Source organism: Sorex araneus, chromosome X (assembly GCF_027595985.1).
Source record: "Sorex araneus isolate mSorAra2 chromosome X, mSorAra2.pri, whole genome shotgun sequence".
In the NCBI taxonomy this organism is placed as follows: Eukaryota; Metazoa; Chordata; class Mammalia; order Eulipotyphla; family Soricidae; genus Sorex; species Sorex araneus.
In genome coordinates this window covers 162,155,061-162,170,476 of record NC_073313.1, presented here as the reverse complement: position 1 = coordinate 162,170,476, position 15,416 = coordinate 162,155,061, and the positions used below count along the sequence as shown (strand labels likewise).

General features: G+C 58.3%; 1 protein-coding gene across 1 annotated transcript in view; it reads right to left on the bottom strand.

Moving 5' to 3' along the window:
* Nucleotides 1-15,416, bottom strand: part of NME7 (NME/NM23 family member 7) — a 34,378-nt gene that overhangs the window by 10,081 nt on the left and 8,881 nt on the right. Inside the window, exons 5-10 of the mRNA XM_055119911.1 lie at nucleotides 14,846-14,896; nucleotides 12,453-12,660; nucleotides 8,172-8,277; nucleotides 4,432-4,496; nucleotides 3,455-3,523; nucleotides 2,309-2,410 (exon numbers count right to left, since the gene is read on the bottom strand). Coding sequence (XP_054975886.1) covers nucleotides 2,309-2,410; nucleotides 3,455-3,523; nucleotides 4,432-4,496; nucleotides 8,172-8,277; nucleotides 12,453-12,660; nucleotides 14,846-14,896 — 601 coding nt within the window. The remainder of the gene's footprint in view (nucleotides 1-2,308; nucleotides 2,411-3,454; nucleotides 3,524-4,431; nucleotides 4,497-8,171; nucleotides 8,278-12,452; nucleotides 12,661-14,845; nucleotides 14,897-15,416) is intronic.

Below are 15,416 nucleotides of genomic sequence, written 5' to 3'. Positions count from 1 at the left end.
TCGAATATGCCACAGGGAGCTTGCCAGGCTCTGCTGTGCGGGCGGGATACTCTCGGTAGCTGGCCGGGCTCTCCGAGAGGGGCGGAGGAATCAAACCTGGGTCGGCCGCGTGCAAGGCAAACGCCCTACCCGCTGTGCTATCTACAGCCACTAAAAAAAGGGAAGAAGAACCTGAATTCTCCCTTTTCCGCTGGTTTCACTGAGAGCTCAGCAGAATTCGGACCCTGTGCGTGCACAAGTCTGGATTCAATCCTTGGCACCGTGAACACACACAGACAAAAGCTAGATGATTCGATTTAAAAAAAAAAAAATCCATCCCCAAAGAAAGTAAGTAAGTAAAATTCTCAGCATCTGGCTTGTAAAATTGAATTACAGCCCCTTGATTTTCTGGAAAATATTGCTACGGAGTCAGTACTGTTATATTTGAATCGGACGTTGTTTGGCTTGTCACGAAAAAAACAGAAAATATTTCTCACGGGGCAGTTTAACGTCAACCCCTCTGTGACCCTCTGGCGTTTCGTGTTTTCCTAGCTGAAGCCGTCTCTTCTTCGATACGTTTCTGAGCAAAAGGAACCCAAGACAAATAATTACTCTGAAACGGAGGGTTCTTCTTCTCTACCTCTGGGCAAGAACACTAATTGCGCTGACCACTTACAGGCAGTCAGTCTTAAGGAAAAGAGGAATCTCAGCTTTGGCCAGGGAACCTCATCAAGCATTTATTCTGCTGTGGAAAGGCAGTCGGGCCGATTACAAATGTGGAACACGGGCGCCAGTGTGGGTGGCGTCATGTTGGAATGAGACAGAGGCAGCCTGGGTGGGGCCAGATCAGGCACCTGCAGCGACAACCCCCCACCCCCACCCCGTGCAGTGGTCAGAGCCCCCAGAACTGGACTCGGGAGGGAAGAGCTCAAGGGGGAATTCCATCGATGCCCCCAAACTCCGTGAACCGATTTTTTTTATTTGGTTTTTTTTTTTTGCTTTTTGGGTCCCACCCGGCGATGCTCGGGGCTGACTCCTGGCTCTGCACTCAGAAATCACTCCTGGCGGTGCTTGGGGTGCCGGAGATCGAATTCCAGTTGGCCACGTACAAAGAAGCACCCTCCCTGCTGTGCATTTTTCCAGCCCCAGTTCTGATTTCTCTCTCTCTTTTTTTTTTTATTTGCTTTTTGGGTCCCACCCAGCGATGCTCAGACTGACTCCTGGCTCTGCACTCAGGAATCACTCCTGGCGGTGCTCAGGGGACCCTATGGGATGCTGGGAACTGAACCTGGGTTGACCGAGTGCCAGGCAAATGCCCTCCCCGCTGTGCTGTCACTCTGGCCCCCCATGGACTGATTTTTAAAAAACTGAATTGTGTTTTGGGGCCGGAGCGATAGCACAGTGGGTAGGGCGTTTGCCTTGCACGCGGCCGACCCGGGTTCGATCCCCGGCATCCCATATGGTCCCCCAAGCACCGCCAGGAGTGATTCCTGAGTGCAGAGCCAGGAGTAACCCCTGAGCATTGCTGGGTGTGACCCAAAAAGCAAAAAAAAAACAAAAAACAAAAAACTGAATCGTGTTTCAAAAGAACGGGTCCGAGCAGGAAAAAGGAATCAGTAAGAGGGGGCTTCCCACGGGAACAGCGCCCCTGAGACGTCACCCATAACTCCTACCCAGCCCCTCCCCGGCCACCCTCACCCCCGACCCCCACAGTGGCCGAGGGAAGAAGACCCCCGGTGACAGAACACGCCCAGAGCACGCCCGGCCCCCCGTTACGTGAGACCGCGGTCTCTTCTGGCTCCTGTGTCAGGGGAATAAACTGTCGACGCTTCCCGCCCCGGAGCCCGAGACTGTGGCCTTGGCATCGCCCCTGGCAGGCTCGAGAGGCCAGACAGACAGAAGGCTGGGGATCGAACCCGGATCCAGTAGGCACCCTCCCCGCCCCCATGGTTTCTGAGAACATGCACTTCGCACACGTTACCAGAACACGCCACTCCGATGCAGGAATGGCACCGGCTGCCAGGGGAGAGAGCAGGGCATGTCCCCACAGGCAGAACCAGGCACACGTCCTGCTTCACCTGGGCCGTGCCCCTGGCGGTGCTCAGGGCCGACTCCCGGTTCTGCACTCAGGAATCACTCCTGGTGCTGGGGGACCCTATGGGATGCCGGGGATCGAACCCGGGTCGGCCGCGTGCCAGGCCAACGCCCTCCCCGCTGTGCTATGGCTCCGGCCCCCGGCTCCTGCCTCGTGTACACACTATGCAAAGAGCCCCACACACCAAGCGGGGCCGGACGAGGAACCACTAGGGCAAACCCGACGTGCACTTACAGGGTCGGCGGGTCCGCAGAGCTCCCGGAAGGTCTTGGCGGGGTCCTTCTGCTGGATCTCCAGGGCCACACAGGGGCCAGCGCACAGCTCTGTCACCATGTCCTGGGCAGAGCATTGGAGGCGACCGTCAGCAGGACAGAATCCCTGGGATCCCCCTGTCTGAGCTGGGGTGGGGCTCACACCCAGCAGTGCTCAGGGCTGGCTCCCGGCTCCGTGCTCAGGGCTGACTCCTGGCTCTGTGCTCAGGGCTGACTCCTGGCTCTGTGCTCAGGGCTCGCCCAGCAGTGCTCAGGGCTGACTCCTGGCTCTGTGCTCAGGGCTGACTCCTGGCTCTGTGCTCAGGGCCGACTCCCGGCTCTGTGCTCAGGGCTGACTCCCGGCTCTGCACTCAGGGATCACTCCTGGGTCTGTGCTCAGGGCTCACTTCTGGCAGTGCTCAGGGATCACACCTGGCGATGCTCAGGGCTGACTCCTGAATCAGTGTTAAGGGCTCTCTTTTCTCTCTCCCTCTCTCCTCTCTTTCCCTCTCTCTCTCTCTCTCTCTCTCTTTTCTCTCTCCCTCTCTCTCTTTTTTGCATTCTGGGTTACATCCAGCGATGCTCAGGGCTGACTCCTGGCTCTGCACTCAGGAATTACTCCTGGCGGTGCTCGGGGGACCCTATGGGATGCCGGGGATCGAACCCGTGCCAGGCAAACACTGCCCACACTGTCCTATCACTCTGGCCAATATTGTAGGTGGAAAAGAAACAGGCTTAGAGACACTCGGAGATAAAAATGGCTCAGCCAAGAGCCCGTGCAGCTGGAGGCAGGCCAAGGCAGGGATTCTCCAAGGAACGCTTTCAGGCTCACAAGTCAAAAGGAGGCACCCCTGGGGGCTGAAGCGACAGCACAGCGGGGAGGGTGTTGACCTTGCACGCGGTCAACCCGGGTTTGATTCCCAGCATCCCATAGGGTCCCCTGAGCACCACCAGGAGTGATTCCTGAGTGCAGAGCCAGGAGTAACCCCTGTGCATTGCTCGGTGGGACCCAAAAAGCAAAAAAAAAAACCAAACCAAAACAAAACACACACACAAAAGGAGGCCCCCCCGAGGTGTGAGACACAAGCTGTCCGCCTTCTTCCCACCGACGTCCGACGTCCGTACTTACTTTATACTCAGACACGACTCCTTTGTAAACTTCATAGAACTCTTCGACGTTGGCCCGATCCATGTTGAACTGGTTGGAAACACACACACACACACACAAACACAAAATCAACCAAAGTAAAGCACCAAGAGCCCCCAGCCCTTCTGATCTCCCGGACTCGGTCCTTTCTGATGGCAACCAGGGAAAGACTCAACATTCCCTCGGAGCACTGTTAGAGAGCACCCAGAAAGGGGACGAGCTACAAAAGTAGGGAGCAGGGCCGGAGCACTGGACAAGCCCCGCGCCGGGCACCTCCCGGCTCCCTGACTGGCACGTCCCTCGGGGCCCGGGGCCTGGGGTTTGATTCTTCCACTTCTGAGCTCCATGCCACCCTCCGGGGACATTATCTAAGCCAGACACCCTCAGTCATGCCCTGACACCCAGATTCCGGGGTGGGGCCCTAAGACAGCTGTGAAACCAGGTGCTGTGGGGTAGAAGAGCACAGAACTTCAGGGCCGGAGCTGTGGCACAGCGGGGAGGGCGTTGGCCTTGCACGCGACCAACCCTGGTTCAATTCCCGGCATCCCATAGGGTCCCCCGAGCACCGCCAGGAGTGATTCCCGAGTGCAGAGCCAGGAGTCAGCCCTGAGCATCGCCAGGTGGGACCCAAAAAGCCAAAAAAAAAATTATTTCTAAGCATGAAATAACATTTCGGCTCACATTCACTTTCACGAGGCAAGTTCCGGGAGCTGCAGAGCCCTACTTTAGGGGCTGAGATCAGCGGCATCCTGCAAGCAGGAGCTTGCTCGGGGAACGAGCGTGCGGGCACGGATCATTTCCCAAATGTCATCTGATGACAAAGCTGGCAGGTCCAGGCCACTTTCGTTCGTAATGAGGGCAGGCGAGCCCGGAGAAAACCTGATGCAAAACATTTTAGGGCTCACGGGGCCCGAAGCCAGCAGCCGAGGACACGGTGACTCGTGGCCCCGAGCACTTACCATCTGCATGGCGGAGATCTCAAAGCCCGCGTCCCGGATGGCCACCAGCATCTTCCCCAGGAGACCTGGAAAAGTCAGAACACAGGGCCAAGGCTCCAAACGGCTGCTCTGCTTCTTAGTTTCATTTTTATATTTTGCTTTTCACACCCAGCGATGCTCAGGGGTTCCTCCTGGCTCATGCACTCAGGAATCGCTCCTGGCAGTGCCCGGGGGACCCTATGGGATGCTGGGAATCGAACCCAGGTCGGCTGCGTGCAAGGCAAACGCCCTCCCTGCTGTGCTATCGCTCCAGCCCCAGCCCTTTGCATCGTATCTAGTGCAGCCCTGCGTCCCCATCGCCAGCTGGTGACCTGAGCCCCGTCTGCCCCGGGCAGCTGAGGCACTCAGGAGAGGCATGGGGGGGCAGTAAGGAACATTCCGGAGACGCCGCACAAGAGACAGCACAAGGCCAGCCCCAGCACTGCTGGCTCTGGATGAACACACAGTGGCCACGAGCTTCCAGAAGCAAAACCCAGGTAGGAGGGTTCCAGGACTGAGCCTGGGGACTGGACAACCATCACCGTCCCCCCGCTCACCCGCCCGCCCGGGGTCCTGGCTGTCACGCCCACGACCCGCCTCCCATCAGCGGCCTTGACCCACAGACTCCCAAATGAATCTCAAAATCGACGGACCAGCTCCCTACAGAGACGTCTCGGGACCCCCAACCACTTACACTTTCAGGATTCCCGAAGCGCTCGGCCGCAAAAGCGGCCACGCGGCCTTGCACGCTAGTCCTAATAAGCCGTAGAAAATAAATCATCCAGCACCTGCGCCTGGCGGGCAGGCTTGAGTGACGGGGGAAAATCTGAAATGATGGTGGTGGGATCAGAGTTGGAATATTGAAGGGAATCAACGAACGTGAACAGCCTTATGGAAATAAAATTTAAAAAAAAAAAAGACTGCGGCCCCGGAAGGCCCTTGTCCTTCTGGTGGCGTAAGAAACCGTGATGTCGGGGCTGGAGTAAGAGCACAGCGGGGAGGGCATTTGCCTTGCACGTGGCCGACCTGGGTTCGATTCCCAGCATCCCATAGGGTCCCCTGAGCACCGCCAGGAGTAATTCCTGAGTGCAGAGCCAGGAGTGACCCCTGTGCATCGCTGGGTGTGACCACCCCCCCAAAAAAAAGGGCAAGAAACCGTGATGTCGCAGACAATCCCATACTCCCAGGCAGTGCTCGTCATGCAGGAGTTATCCCCAGGAGGGCAGGGAGTGGGCAGGAGCCCAGGGCCGGGCCCGGTGGGGGGGTGCAGGCGCGGATCCTGAGAGGGCGCCAAACTGGGGGGGTGGGCGAGGGTCCCAGGACAGCCCCCAGCAGCGGCTACCCACGCCCTGGCCAAGGAGGTGCGGGGACCCCACCCACACCTTCCCAGATGGTGGCGGGCTGGCTCCAGGGTCAGCCCCCGTGAGGGCGATGGCACGAGGGGGCCGGGGGGCTTCTTGGGGGCTCTGACGGAGCCGGACACGCTGCCCTCCGCCCCCCGGCTCTATTATTTCTGCCGAGACGCTTGGGCCGTGATTCGGCTGTGAGTCAGAGCATGTAACACCCCCCCAATCCCCCCACCATGTTCTGGGATTCCGGGAGGACAGTGGGGGCCGCCCAGCCCCTCCCAGGAGCCCCCCATTCTCGCCTCCCCCCTTCCTGGCGCTGAACTGTCCTGGACACGCCGGGGAGATCAGGACCCGGACATGTAGACTGTCCCCGAGGCCGCACTGACTCTGCCGGGTGGTTTACTGGTGGCAGAGCGGAGAGGCTTGTCGGGGAGAGGACAGTCCTCCGAGTGCCAGCACGGGGGCGACTCTGCCACCCGGTCACAGCTGACTCCGAGCGCCGGACACTGCCACACGCCCTGGGGATGGTGCATCACGCATGACTATGCAACCGTCCGTCCGCAATGGCGCTGGTCAGAATCGTCTGAGCCGGGTGTGGGGGCTGCAGAAACAGCCCAGCAGGGAGGCGCTTGCATTGCACATGAGTAATCGGGGTCAACACCAGCATCCCACATGGCCCTGGAGCACAGAGTCAGGAGTCAGGCCTGAGCACTGAGCCAGGAGTGATTCCCGAGCACAGAGCTGGGAGTCAGCCCTGAGCACTGGGCCAGGAGTCAGCCCTGAGCGCAGAGCCGGGAGTCAGCCCTGAGCACTGGGCCAGGAGTCAGCCCTGAGCACAGAGCCAGGAGTGAGCCCTGAGCACAGAGCCAGGAATGATTCCCAAGCACAGAGCCGAGAGTCAGCCCTGAGCACAGAGCCAGGAGTCATCCCTGAGCACAGGGACAGGAGTCAGCCCTGAACACAGATCTAGGAGTGATTCCTGAGCACAGAGCTAGAAGTCAGCCTTGAGCACAGAGCCAGGAGTCAGCCCTGAGCACAGAGCCAGGAGTCAGCTCTGAGCACTGCCCGGTAAGGCCCCCCCAAATTTCACATTGATCCTCTTTAAGGATAAAATAATTCCTGATGAAACTGGTCTCATTTTGACATCACTCCTCATTTATATACTAATATATTTTCTTAGATTTCAGCTACCTTTTTTGCAGTGGTTTCAGCATCTACAGTTTTGTTTTCTAATCTTATTTTCTCTTTATGTGAAGCGTATTTTCTTTTCCTGTTGGAAAAGAGACGATTCACTGAAGGTCCAACTGAAACTATTTAAGATGCTGAAGAGAAACTGCTTGTGAAATCAGTTTATCAAAAGGAATCTGACTTGTCACATTAAAATGCATGTGTTTACATATCTTAAATTTATAGGCGGGGTGCTGGGTTATACCTGGTTGTGGAAGCAGAGGGGAAGGAAGGGGAGAGGAGGGAGGGGGAAGGAAGGGAGGGGAGGTGGATGGGAGGGGGAAGGAGGGGAAGGGAGGGGATGAGAGATGAAGGGAGGGAAAGAACGGGAGAGGAGAGGAGAGGAGAGGAGAGGAGAGGAGAGGAGAGGAGAGGAGAGGAGAGGAGAGGAGAGGAGAGGAGAGGAGAGGAGAGGAGAAAGAAGGAGGGGAGAGAAGGGAGAAGGAGGGGAGAGGAGAGGAGAGAAGAGGAGGGGAGGGGAGGGGAAAGGAGGGGAGATGAGATGAGAGGAGAGGAGAGAAGAGGAGGGAAGGGGAGGGGAAAGGAGGGGAGATGAGATGAGAGGAGAGGAGAAGAAAGAAGAGGAGGGGAGGGGAGGGGAAAGGAGGGGAGAGGAGAGGAGAGGAGAGGAGAGGAGAGGAGAGGAGAGGAGAGGAGGGAGAAGGAGGGGAGAGGAGGGGACAGAGGAGGGGAGGGGAGGGGAGGGGAGAGGAGAGGAGAGGAGGGGAGAGGAGAGGAGAGGGGAGGGGAGGGGAGGGGAAAGGAGGGGAGAGGAGGGGAGGGGAGAGGAGAGAAGGGGAGGGGAGAGGAGAGATTAGAGGAGGGGAGAGGGGGGAGAGGAGGGGAGAGGAGAGGGGGAGAGGAGAGGAGAGGAGAGGAGGGGAGAGGAGGGGAGAGGAGATTAGAGTAGGGGAGGGCAAAGGAGAGGAGAGGAGGGGAGAGGAGATTAGAGTAGGGGAGGAGAAAAAGGAGAGGAGAGGAAAGGAGAGGAGGGGAGGAGAGGAGGGGAGAGGAGAGGAGGTGAGAGGAGATTAGAGGAGGGTAGGGAAGAGGAGAGGAGAGGAGGGGAGGGGAGGGGAGGGGAGGGGAGAGGAGAGGAGGTGAGGTGGGGAGGGGAGGAGGGGAGGGGTCGCCGTCCCCACTCACCTGCGCTGACGGCGTGGGGCTTGACGATGCCGCAGGTGCAGTCGGAGAAGCGGGCGGTGTTGGCGGGGCCGCAGACGCCCGTGGACGGGAAGAACAGCTCCATCTCCTGGGGGACAGGGCGCCTGGGCTTCGGCCGCTCGGTCACTCCCGCCCGCGCTCCCCCGCACTTGGACCCCTCGGGAGGCGGGTGGGGGCCGTGGGCAGGCCGGGGAGAGGGTCCGGGGGGCTGGCACGGCTTTACCGAGACCCCGAGGAGCCAGAACCCGGTTCCCGCGCACTAAACCCTCTCCGGGGACATTAAGACGGACGCCCAGGAGCATGGCCATTTGCCGGGTGATTCAGAATGGGGGGGTTGAGGGGCCCTGGAAGGGGGCAGGGGTGGCCTCAGCAGTGTGAGGGGGGGCGCCGTCTGTGGGGAGAAGGGGCATTTCTTTTTTCTTTTTTTGCTTTTTGGGTCCCACCCGGTGATGCTCAGGGGTTCCTCCTGGCTCTGCACTCAGGAATCACTCCTGGCGGTGCTCGGGGGACCCTATGGGATGCTGGGAATCGAACCCGGGTCGGCCGTGTGCCAGGCAAACACCCTCCCCGCTGTGCTATCGCTCCCGCCCCGAGAAGGGGCATTTTCTGGGGCTGGAGCGACAGACAAGCGGGTAGGGCCTGGATACGGTCCTGAGCACAGAGCCAGGAGTCAGCCCTGAGCACTGCTGGGAGTGGCCCGGAAACAAATAGAAAAGGAGGAGGAGGAAGAGGAGGAAGGCGAGGAGGAAGAGGAAGAAGAGGAAGAAAAGGAAGGGAAGGAGGAGGAGGAAGAAGAGGGAGAAGAGAAGAGGAGGAGGAAGAGGAAAAAGAGGAAGAAAAGAAGGGAAGGAGGAGGAGGAAGAAGAGCGAGAAGAGGAAGAGGGGGAGGAAGAGGAGGAAAAGGAGGGGGAGAAAGAGGAAGAGGAGGGGGAGAAAGAGGAAGAGGAGGAGGAGGAAGAGGAAGAGGAAGAGGAGGAGGGGGAAGAGGAGGCGGCGGCGGTGGTGGATTTTAATTTTCTGGGGTCACTGAGCAAACTTCGTTTAGCTACGGGACCACCTGGCAGTGCTCAGGGGTTGCTCGTGGCTCTGTGCTCGGGGGCCGTACGGGCTGCTGCAGGGGATCGAACCCGTGTTGGTTGCCTGCGAGGCCAGCGCCCTCCCGGCTGTGCTATCGCTCCAGCACTAAATTTTTCTTTTTGGGTGGGGGGCCAGGGGGGCGGTGGGTGACTGAGTCTGGGAGGGCTGAGCTGGTCCCGGGCAGCGCCTGGGGCGGGGGGGCGGAAGAGTATTGGCCTCTTTCCAGACACTATGCTGGAAGGTTCCACGTCTGGTCCAACTATTATTTGGCCACTTATACACACACACACACACACACACACACACACACACACACCCTCTTCTCTTTGTGCAAACACACACTACCTTTTTCGTACATATACACACACACACACACCCTCTTCTCTCTTCTCTGTGCACACACACAACCTCTTTTGTACATATACACATACACACACACACACACACACACCCTCTGCTCTCTCTCATGCACACACAAAACCTCTTTCGTACATATACACACACCCTCTTTTTTTCTCTGTGCACACACACACACACACACACACACACACACACACACACACACACACACACACACACACACACCCTCTCCCCTCCTGCTCAGCGTTGGAAATGAGCATGTCACGTACTTGGCCACTACTCACACGCTGAATAATGATGTATTTAAGGCAAAGCGTAGGAAGATTGATTTTTTTTTTCTTTCCCTCGAAATAGATCTTCCTAGTGAAAGCAATTAGCTCTATTTCAGGCTCTGCCCCAGCCCTGAAGCCAGGTAAGCTCCTGGCAGCACCCCTGCAGGGCCCAGGGAAGGCAGCAGAGGCGCAGCTGTGTGAAGACCTTGGGGTCCTTCTGTGATCTGAGCTGCTTGAGCCCCGCCCCTACCCACCCACTAAGCAATGCTGAAGGGGCTGGAGCGACAGCACAGCGGGGAGGGCATTTGCCTTGCATTCGGCCCACCCGGGTTCGATTCCCAACATCCCATAGGGTCTCCCGAAGTACCCAGGAGTCATTCCTGAGTGCAGAGCCAGGAATAACACCTGAGCATCGCCGGGTATGACCCAAAAAGAAAAAAAAAAGAAAGGAACGCTGAAGGCTTTCCAAAAATCTCCGAATCTTGCAGGGAAGCAAAGTGACTCGTAGGCCAGAGAGACAGGACCGTGGGCAGGGCACTTGCCTCCAGGTGGTCAAGCCAGTTTTGATCCCCATCATCCTTTACAGCCCCCCAAACCATGGGCATGATTCCTGAGCAAAGAGCCAGGAGTCAGCCCTGAGCACAGAGCCGGGAGTCAGCCCTGAGCACCGAGCCAGAAGTGAGCCCTGAGCATAGAGCTGGGAGTCAGCCCTGAGCACCGAGCCAGAAGTGAGCCCTGAGCATAGAGCTGGGAGTCAGCCCTGAGCACAGAACCAGGAGTCAGCCCTGAGCACAGAGCCGGGAGTCAGCCCTGAGCACAGAGCTAGGGGTCAGCCCTGAGCACAGAACCAGGAGTCAGTCCTGAGCAGAGCCGGGAGTCATCCATGAACGCAGAGCTGGGAGTCAGCCCTGAGCACAGAACCAGGAGTTATCCCTGAGCACAGAGCCAGGAGTCAGCCCCGAGCACATGTGGGTGTGGAGCAGACCACACCCCAAGCCTCATTTTTTTTTTTTACATATTAGTAACTTTCTCTCCAAATTAAGGCCCTGAATCAATCAGATAAGATAAGTGGCTAAAACCTTTTTTTAAATAAACAGCTTTCAGCAGATTACGCAGTCTGGGGCTGCATTGTTTGAAGCATGTCACCCGAAAGCCCCGCGGTTATCTGGCTGGAGATTCTGCCAAGCCTGCCCGCCTATCTGTAATTATCAGAGGCGAGAGTGGGTTCTCCGAAAACAAATTACCAAATGCTTTCTTTTCAGCAGGTCGACTTTAGGGGGGAGAAACTCCAAATCAATAATAGTGAGTTTTTTGTTGAAATATTGAATGTAATCAAAGTAAAGTGAAAGTAAAGTGAAATTTACCAGTTACACAGGCGGGGTGGGGGGCTGGAGAGGTGGGGGGTGGGGGGAGGTATACTGTGATTCTTGGTGGTAGAACATGTGCACTGGTGAAGGGATGGGTGTTCGAGCATTGTATAACTGGGACTTAAACCTGAAAGCTTTGTAACTTTCCACATGGTGATTCAATAAAAGAATAAATTAATAAAAAAAATTTTAAAAAAAGAGTGGGTGCTCCGAGCCCGCCTGCTAAGCCCCACCCCGACTTTCCACACAGTAATTTACGGAGGTCTCACTTTTGCAAACACCCTAGAACGTTCTCTCCACATACTTTCCTGGTATCGAGGAAGCAACCTGCCCTCAGAACATAATCCTCAGTACTAACTCATGAAACAGGAAGCCGCAGGGCAAAGAACCAAAGTTTCCACGTGTCTTAAGAACGGGAATCCAGGATGAAATCTAGCACAGCGGGGAGGGTGTTGGCCTTGCACGAGGCCGACCCAGGTTCGATTCCCGGCATCCCATATGGTCCCCCGAGCACCGCCAGGAGTAATTCCTGAGTGCAGAGCCAGGAGTCAGCCCTGAGCATCGCCGGGTGGGACAGAAGAAGGAGGAGGAGGAGGAGGATGAGGAGGAAGAGGAGAAAGAAGAGGAAGAAGAGGAAGAGGAAGAAGAGGAAAAGGAAGAGGAGGAGGAGGAGGAAGAAGAGGAATAAGAGGAAGAAGAGGAAAAGGAAGAGGAGGAGAAAGAAGAGGAATAAGAGGAGGAGGAAGAAGAGGAAGAAGAGGAAAAGGAAGAAAAGGAGGAGGAGGAGGAGGAGGAGGAGGAGGAGGAGGAGGAGGAGGAGGAGGAGAAGGTGGTGGTGGTGGGCTGGAGCAATAGCACAGCAGGGAGGGCGCTGGCCTGGCACCCGGCCGGCCCGGGTTTGATCCCCGGCATCCCATGGGGGTCCCCTGAGCACCGCCAGGAGTAATTCCTGAGTACAGAGCCAGGAGTAACCCCTGAGCATCACTGGGTGGGACCCAAAGATCAAGAGAAAAAAAAAATACAAATTGGGCCGGAGCCTCGCCCAGCGGGGAGGGCGTTGGCCTTGCACGTGGCCGGCCCGGGTTCGATCCCTGGCCTCCCATAGTGACTCCGGAGCACAGAGCTGGGAGTACCCGGCGTTACCGGGTGTGCACCCCTCCCCACCCCCCAGTGAGAACGCCCCTTACTCTGGCGGCAGAGGCAAAGGTGTTGGGCCCGTGTGCGGCGTTCCGGATGGCATCTGTCCCGTACAGGGCCCGGATGCAGCCCGGGGCCTCGGTCCGGGCCGCCTCGGGGTTCGTGGGCCCCAGGAGTCGCTTCCATTCGCAGATGGCGTCGTCGCGGAGCAGCTCCATGGCGACCACGGGCCCGCTGGAGAGGAACTGGATCAGCTCGCTGGGGAGCGGGGACAGACGGGAGGCGTCAGGGCGTGGCCGGCCCAGGGGACCCGGGCCAGGACCCAGGAGGGAGCACCTCAGGGATGGGTGGGAGCACCTCAGGGATGGGCGGGCAGGAGCACCTCAGGGATGGGCGGGCAGGAGCACCTCAGGGATGGGCGGGCAGGAGCACCTCAGGGATGGGCGGGAGCACCTCAGGGGCGGGCGGGAGCACCTCAGGGACGGGAGGGAGCACCTCAGGGACGGGTGGGCATGCTCTGGGCCCCAGGGCAGCTGGCAGGAGGGAGGGGGTTCCACGTGGCCGCGACGGGAACTGCACATGCTGGGGACGTCACTGAGGCCGGAGCCCCTGCAAACCAGCACCGCGGGCTGCTAGCCGGGGCAACGGGGAGGACCCCGCCTGCTGGGATCAGGAGGGGCCCCGGAACCTGCCCAGTGTCGCCCCCCCCCCTCCTGCTCTGGGTTTCCAGCTCTCACACCCGAGGCCAGACCACCCGTAAGATGCAGTGCCGAGAGCCGGCCTCAGAGCAGACGTGCAGCCAGGACTCACGGGGGTGGGACCCCGCAATCCGGGAGGACCACCAGCTTCCCGCGCAGCCGCCTGGCGGAACAGCCCCGCAGACCCCCGGGGTACACTGGCTCTTCTTTGTTTTTTTGGGAGGGGGCACGCCCGGCGATGCTCGGGCTGACTCCTGGCTCTGTGCTCAGGGATCACTCCTGACGGGGCTCGGGGGGGAGGATCCAGTGCAGTGCCAGAGATTGAACCCAGGTCGGCCGTGTGCTGTGCTCCTGCCCTCTGCCGGGCCCCCAGTGCTCCCTGCCGGGGGCATGCGCATGACGGAGGCCGCGAGACAAACTCCTGCCTTTGAGAAACCCCGGGACCCCTGTGCTCAGTGTCCAGCCGGCACGGTGGGAGGGCGGACGAGACACAGCCCGTCTGGGGGGCGCTGGCCAGGGGCCGGACAAGGCTTTGCTTGGCCTCACCAGGCACCAGCCGGTGACCCCCCCGCCCCCCCGGGCTCCAACGATCTGCTCCAGTGTGACTGGGGATGAATATTTTATTGTGCTTGAAATGACTCTAGCAGTGACGGTTTCATTTGGAGAGAAAATGAAAGGAGCAGCTCGGAGAGACCGGCAAAGTGCCTGTGGGCCGTGACCTTCCTCGCGAGACCCGCCCGGAGCCTGCTTCTCCCACGGGTGGGCGACCACAGGGGCCCGGGCCAGTGCCTCGGCTGCTGCGTGTCAGGGCGGGAAAGTCAGAGTTTACCAGCACACACGGTGGGGGGTGGGTGAGACAGAGAAGGGACCAGGATGACAGGAAGAGCTGGGAGGGGTCACGCAGGACAGAGCTGAGGGGTCTAAGCAGGTGAAGGGTCTTCCTGATAACCTGACAGTGTCTGCACTGCAAATCTAATGGCCACAAGGAGAGAGAGGGAGGGAGGGAGGGAGTAGGGCAGGATGGAGGGAGGGAGGGAGGAAAAGACAGAGAGAGAAAGAGGGAGAGAGAGAGGGGGAGAGAGATAGAGAGAGAAGAAAAGCCCCTGCCATAGAGGCAGGCAGGAGTGTGCGGGTGACGGGAGGGAGCCTGGGGACACTGGTGCTGGGAAATGTGCCCTGGTGGAGGGACGGGTGTTGGAACACCGTATGACTGAAACCTGATCACGAACAGCTTTTTAAGGGTCTATCTCACAGTGATTCAATAAAAAAAATTAAAAATAAATAAGTAAGAATAAAAGCACACACACCAATTAATCAGTATCAAATGTCATGGCCTCTGCTTTTATCTATGAAATAAAGGAAGCCACGAGACTGCAACTGGAACCAACCAGCCCATAAGCTTCCGAGAGGAGTCTAAACTGATAAGGATTCTTGTTGAGGACCAGAGCGAGAGCACAGCGGGGAGGGCGTTGGCCTTGCACGCGGCCGACCCGGGTTCCATCCCCAGCATCCCATAGGGTCCCCTGAGCACCGCCAGGAGTGATTCCTGAGTGCAGAGCCAGGAGTCAGCCCTGAGCATTGCTGGATGGAGCCCAAAAAGCCAAAAAAATTTTTTATTGAATAAAAAGAGAGCAAGGCCCGTGGCAGCCAGCCGTGGTGGCCCCTTCCCGCGGGTGGGACACGCTTTGACTCCAGCTCTCAAAAACACTCCCCCCGCCCCGTCCGGCCCCGAACTTGGCACCTACTTGTACAAGGGCTTCGACTGATGGTCAGCATGAAAATCTGTTGCTTCCTTCCTGTGGGGAGAAAGGCAGAGATCAGAATCGCGGGGAGGGGGGCTGGAGCGATAGCACAGCGGGGAGGGCATATGCCTGGCATGCAGCCAACCCAGGTTCGAATCCCAGCATCCCATAGGGTCCCCTGAGCACCGCCAGGGGTAATTCCTGAGTGCAGAGCCAGGAGTAACCCCTGTGCATCGCTGGGTGTGACCCAAAAAGCAAAAAAAAAAAAAAAAAAAGAAGAATCTCGGGGAGGGCCGGACGCCCGAGGCCAAGAGGGACAAGCCGTGGACTGCCCCGCGTTTCCAGAGTGTCACCCGGCGGTCCCCGTTTCAGAGTGTTTTTTTTTCCCCCTCCTTTCTGGCCAGAATATGTCAAGATGCAAAATTGAAAAACCAGAGACAGTATTTGCTTTGGTCTCCGAGTACCCGGCATCACCTTGGAAACGTTCTAGAAACCAGTAGCCCTGAGCACGGCCTTCCGTCTCTCTGGCCGAGATGCAGTGGACAGACACCTGAGCGGCAGGTGGAAGCCGGGA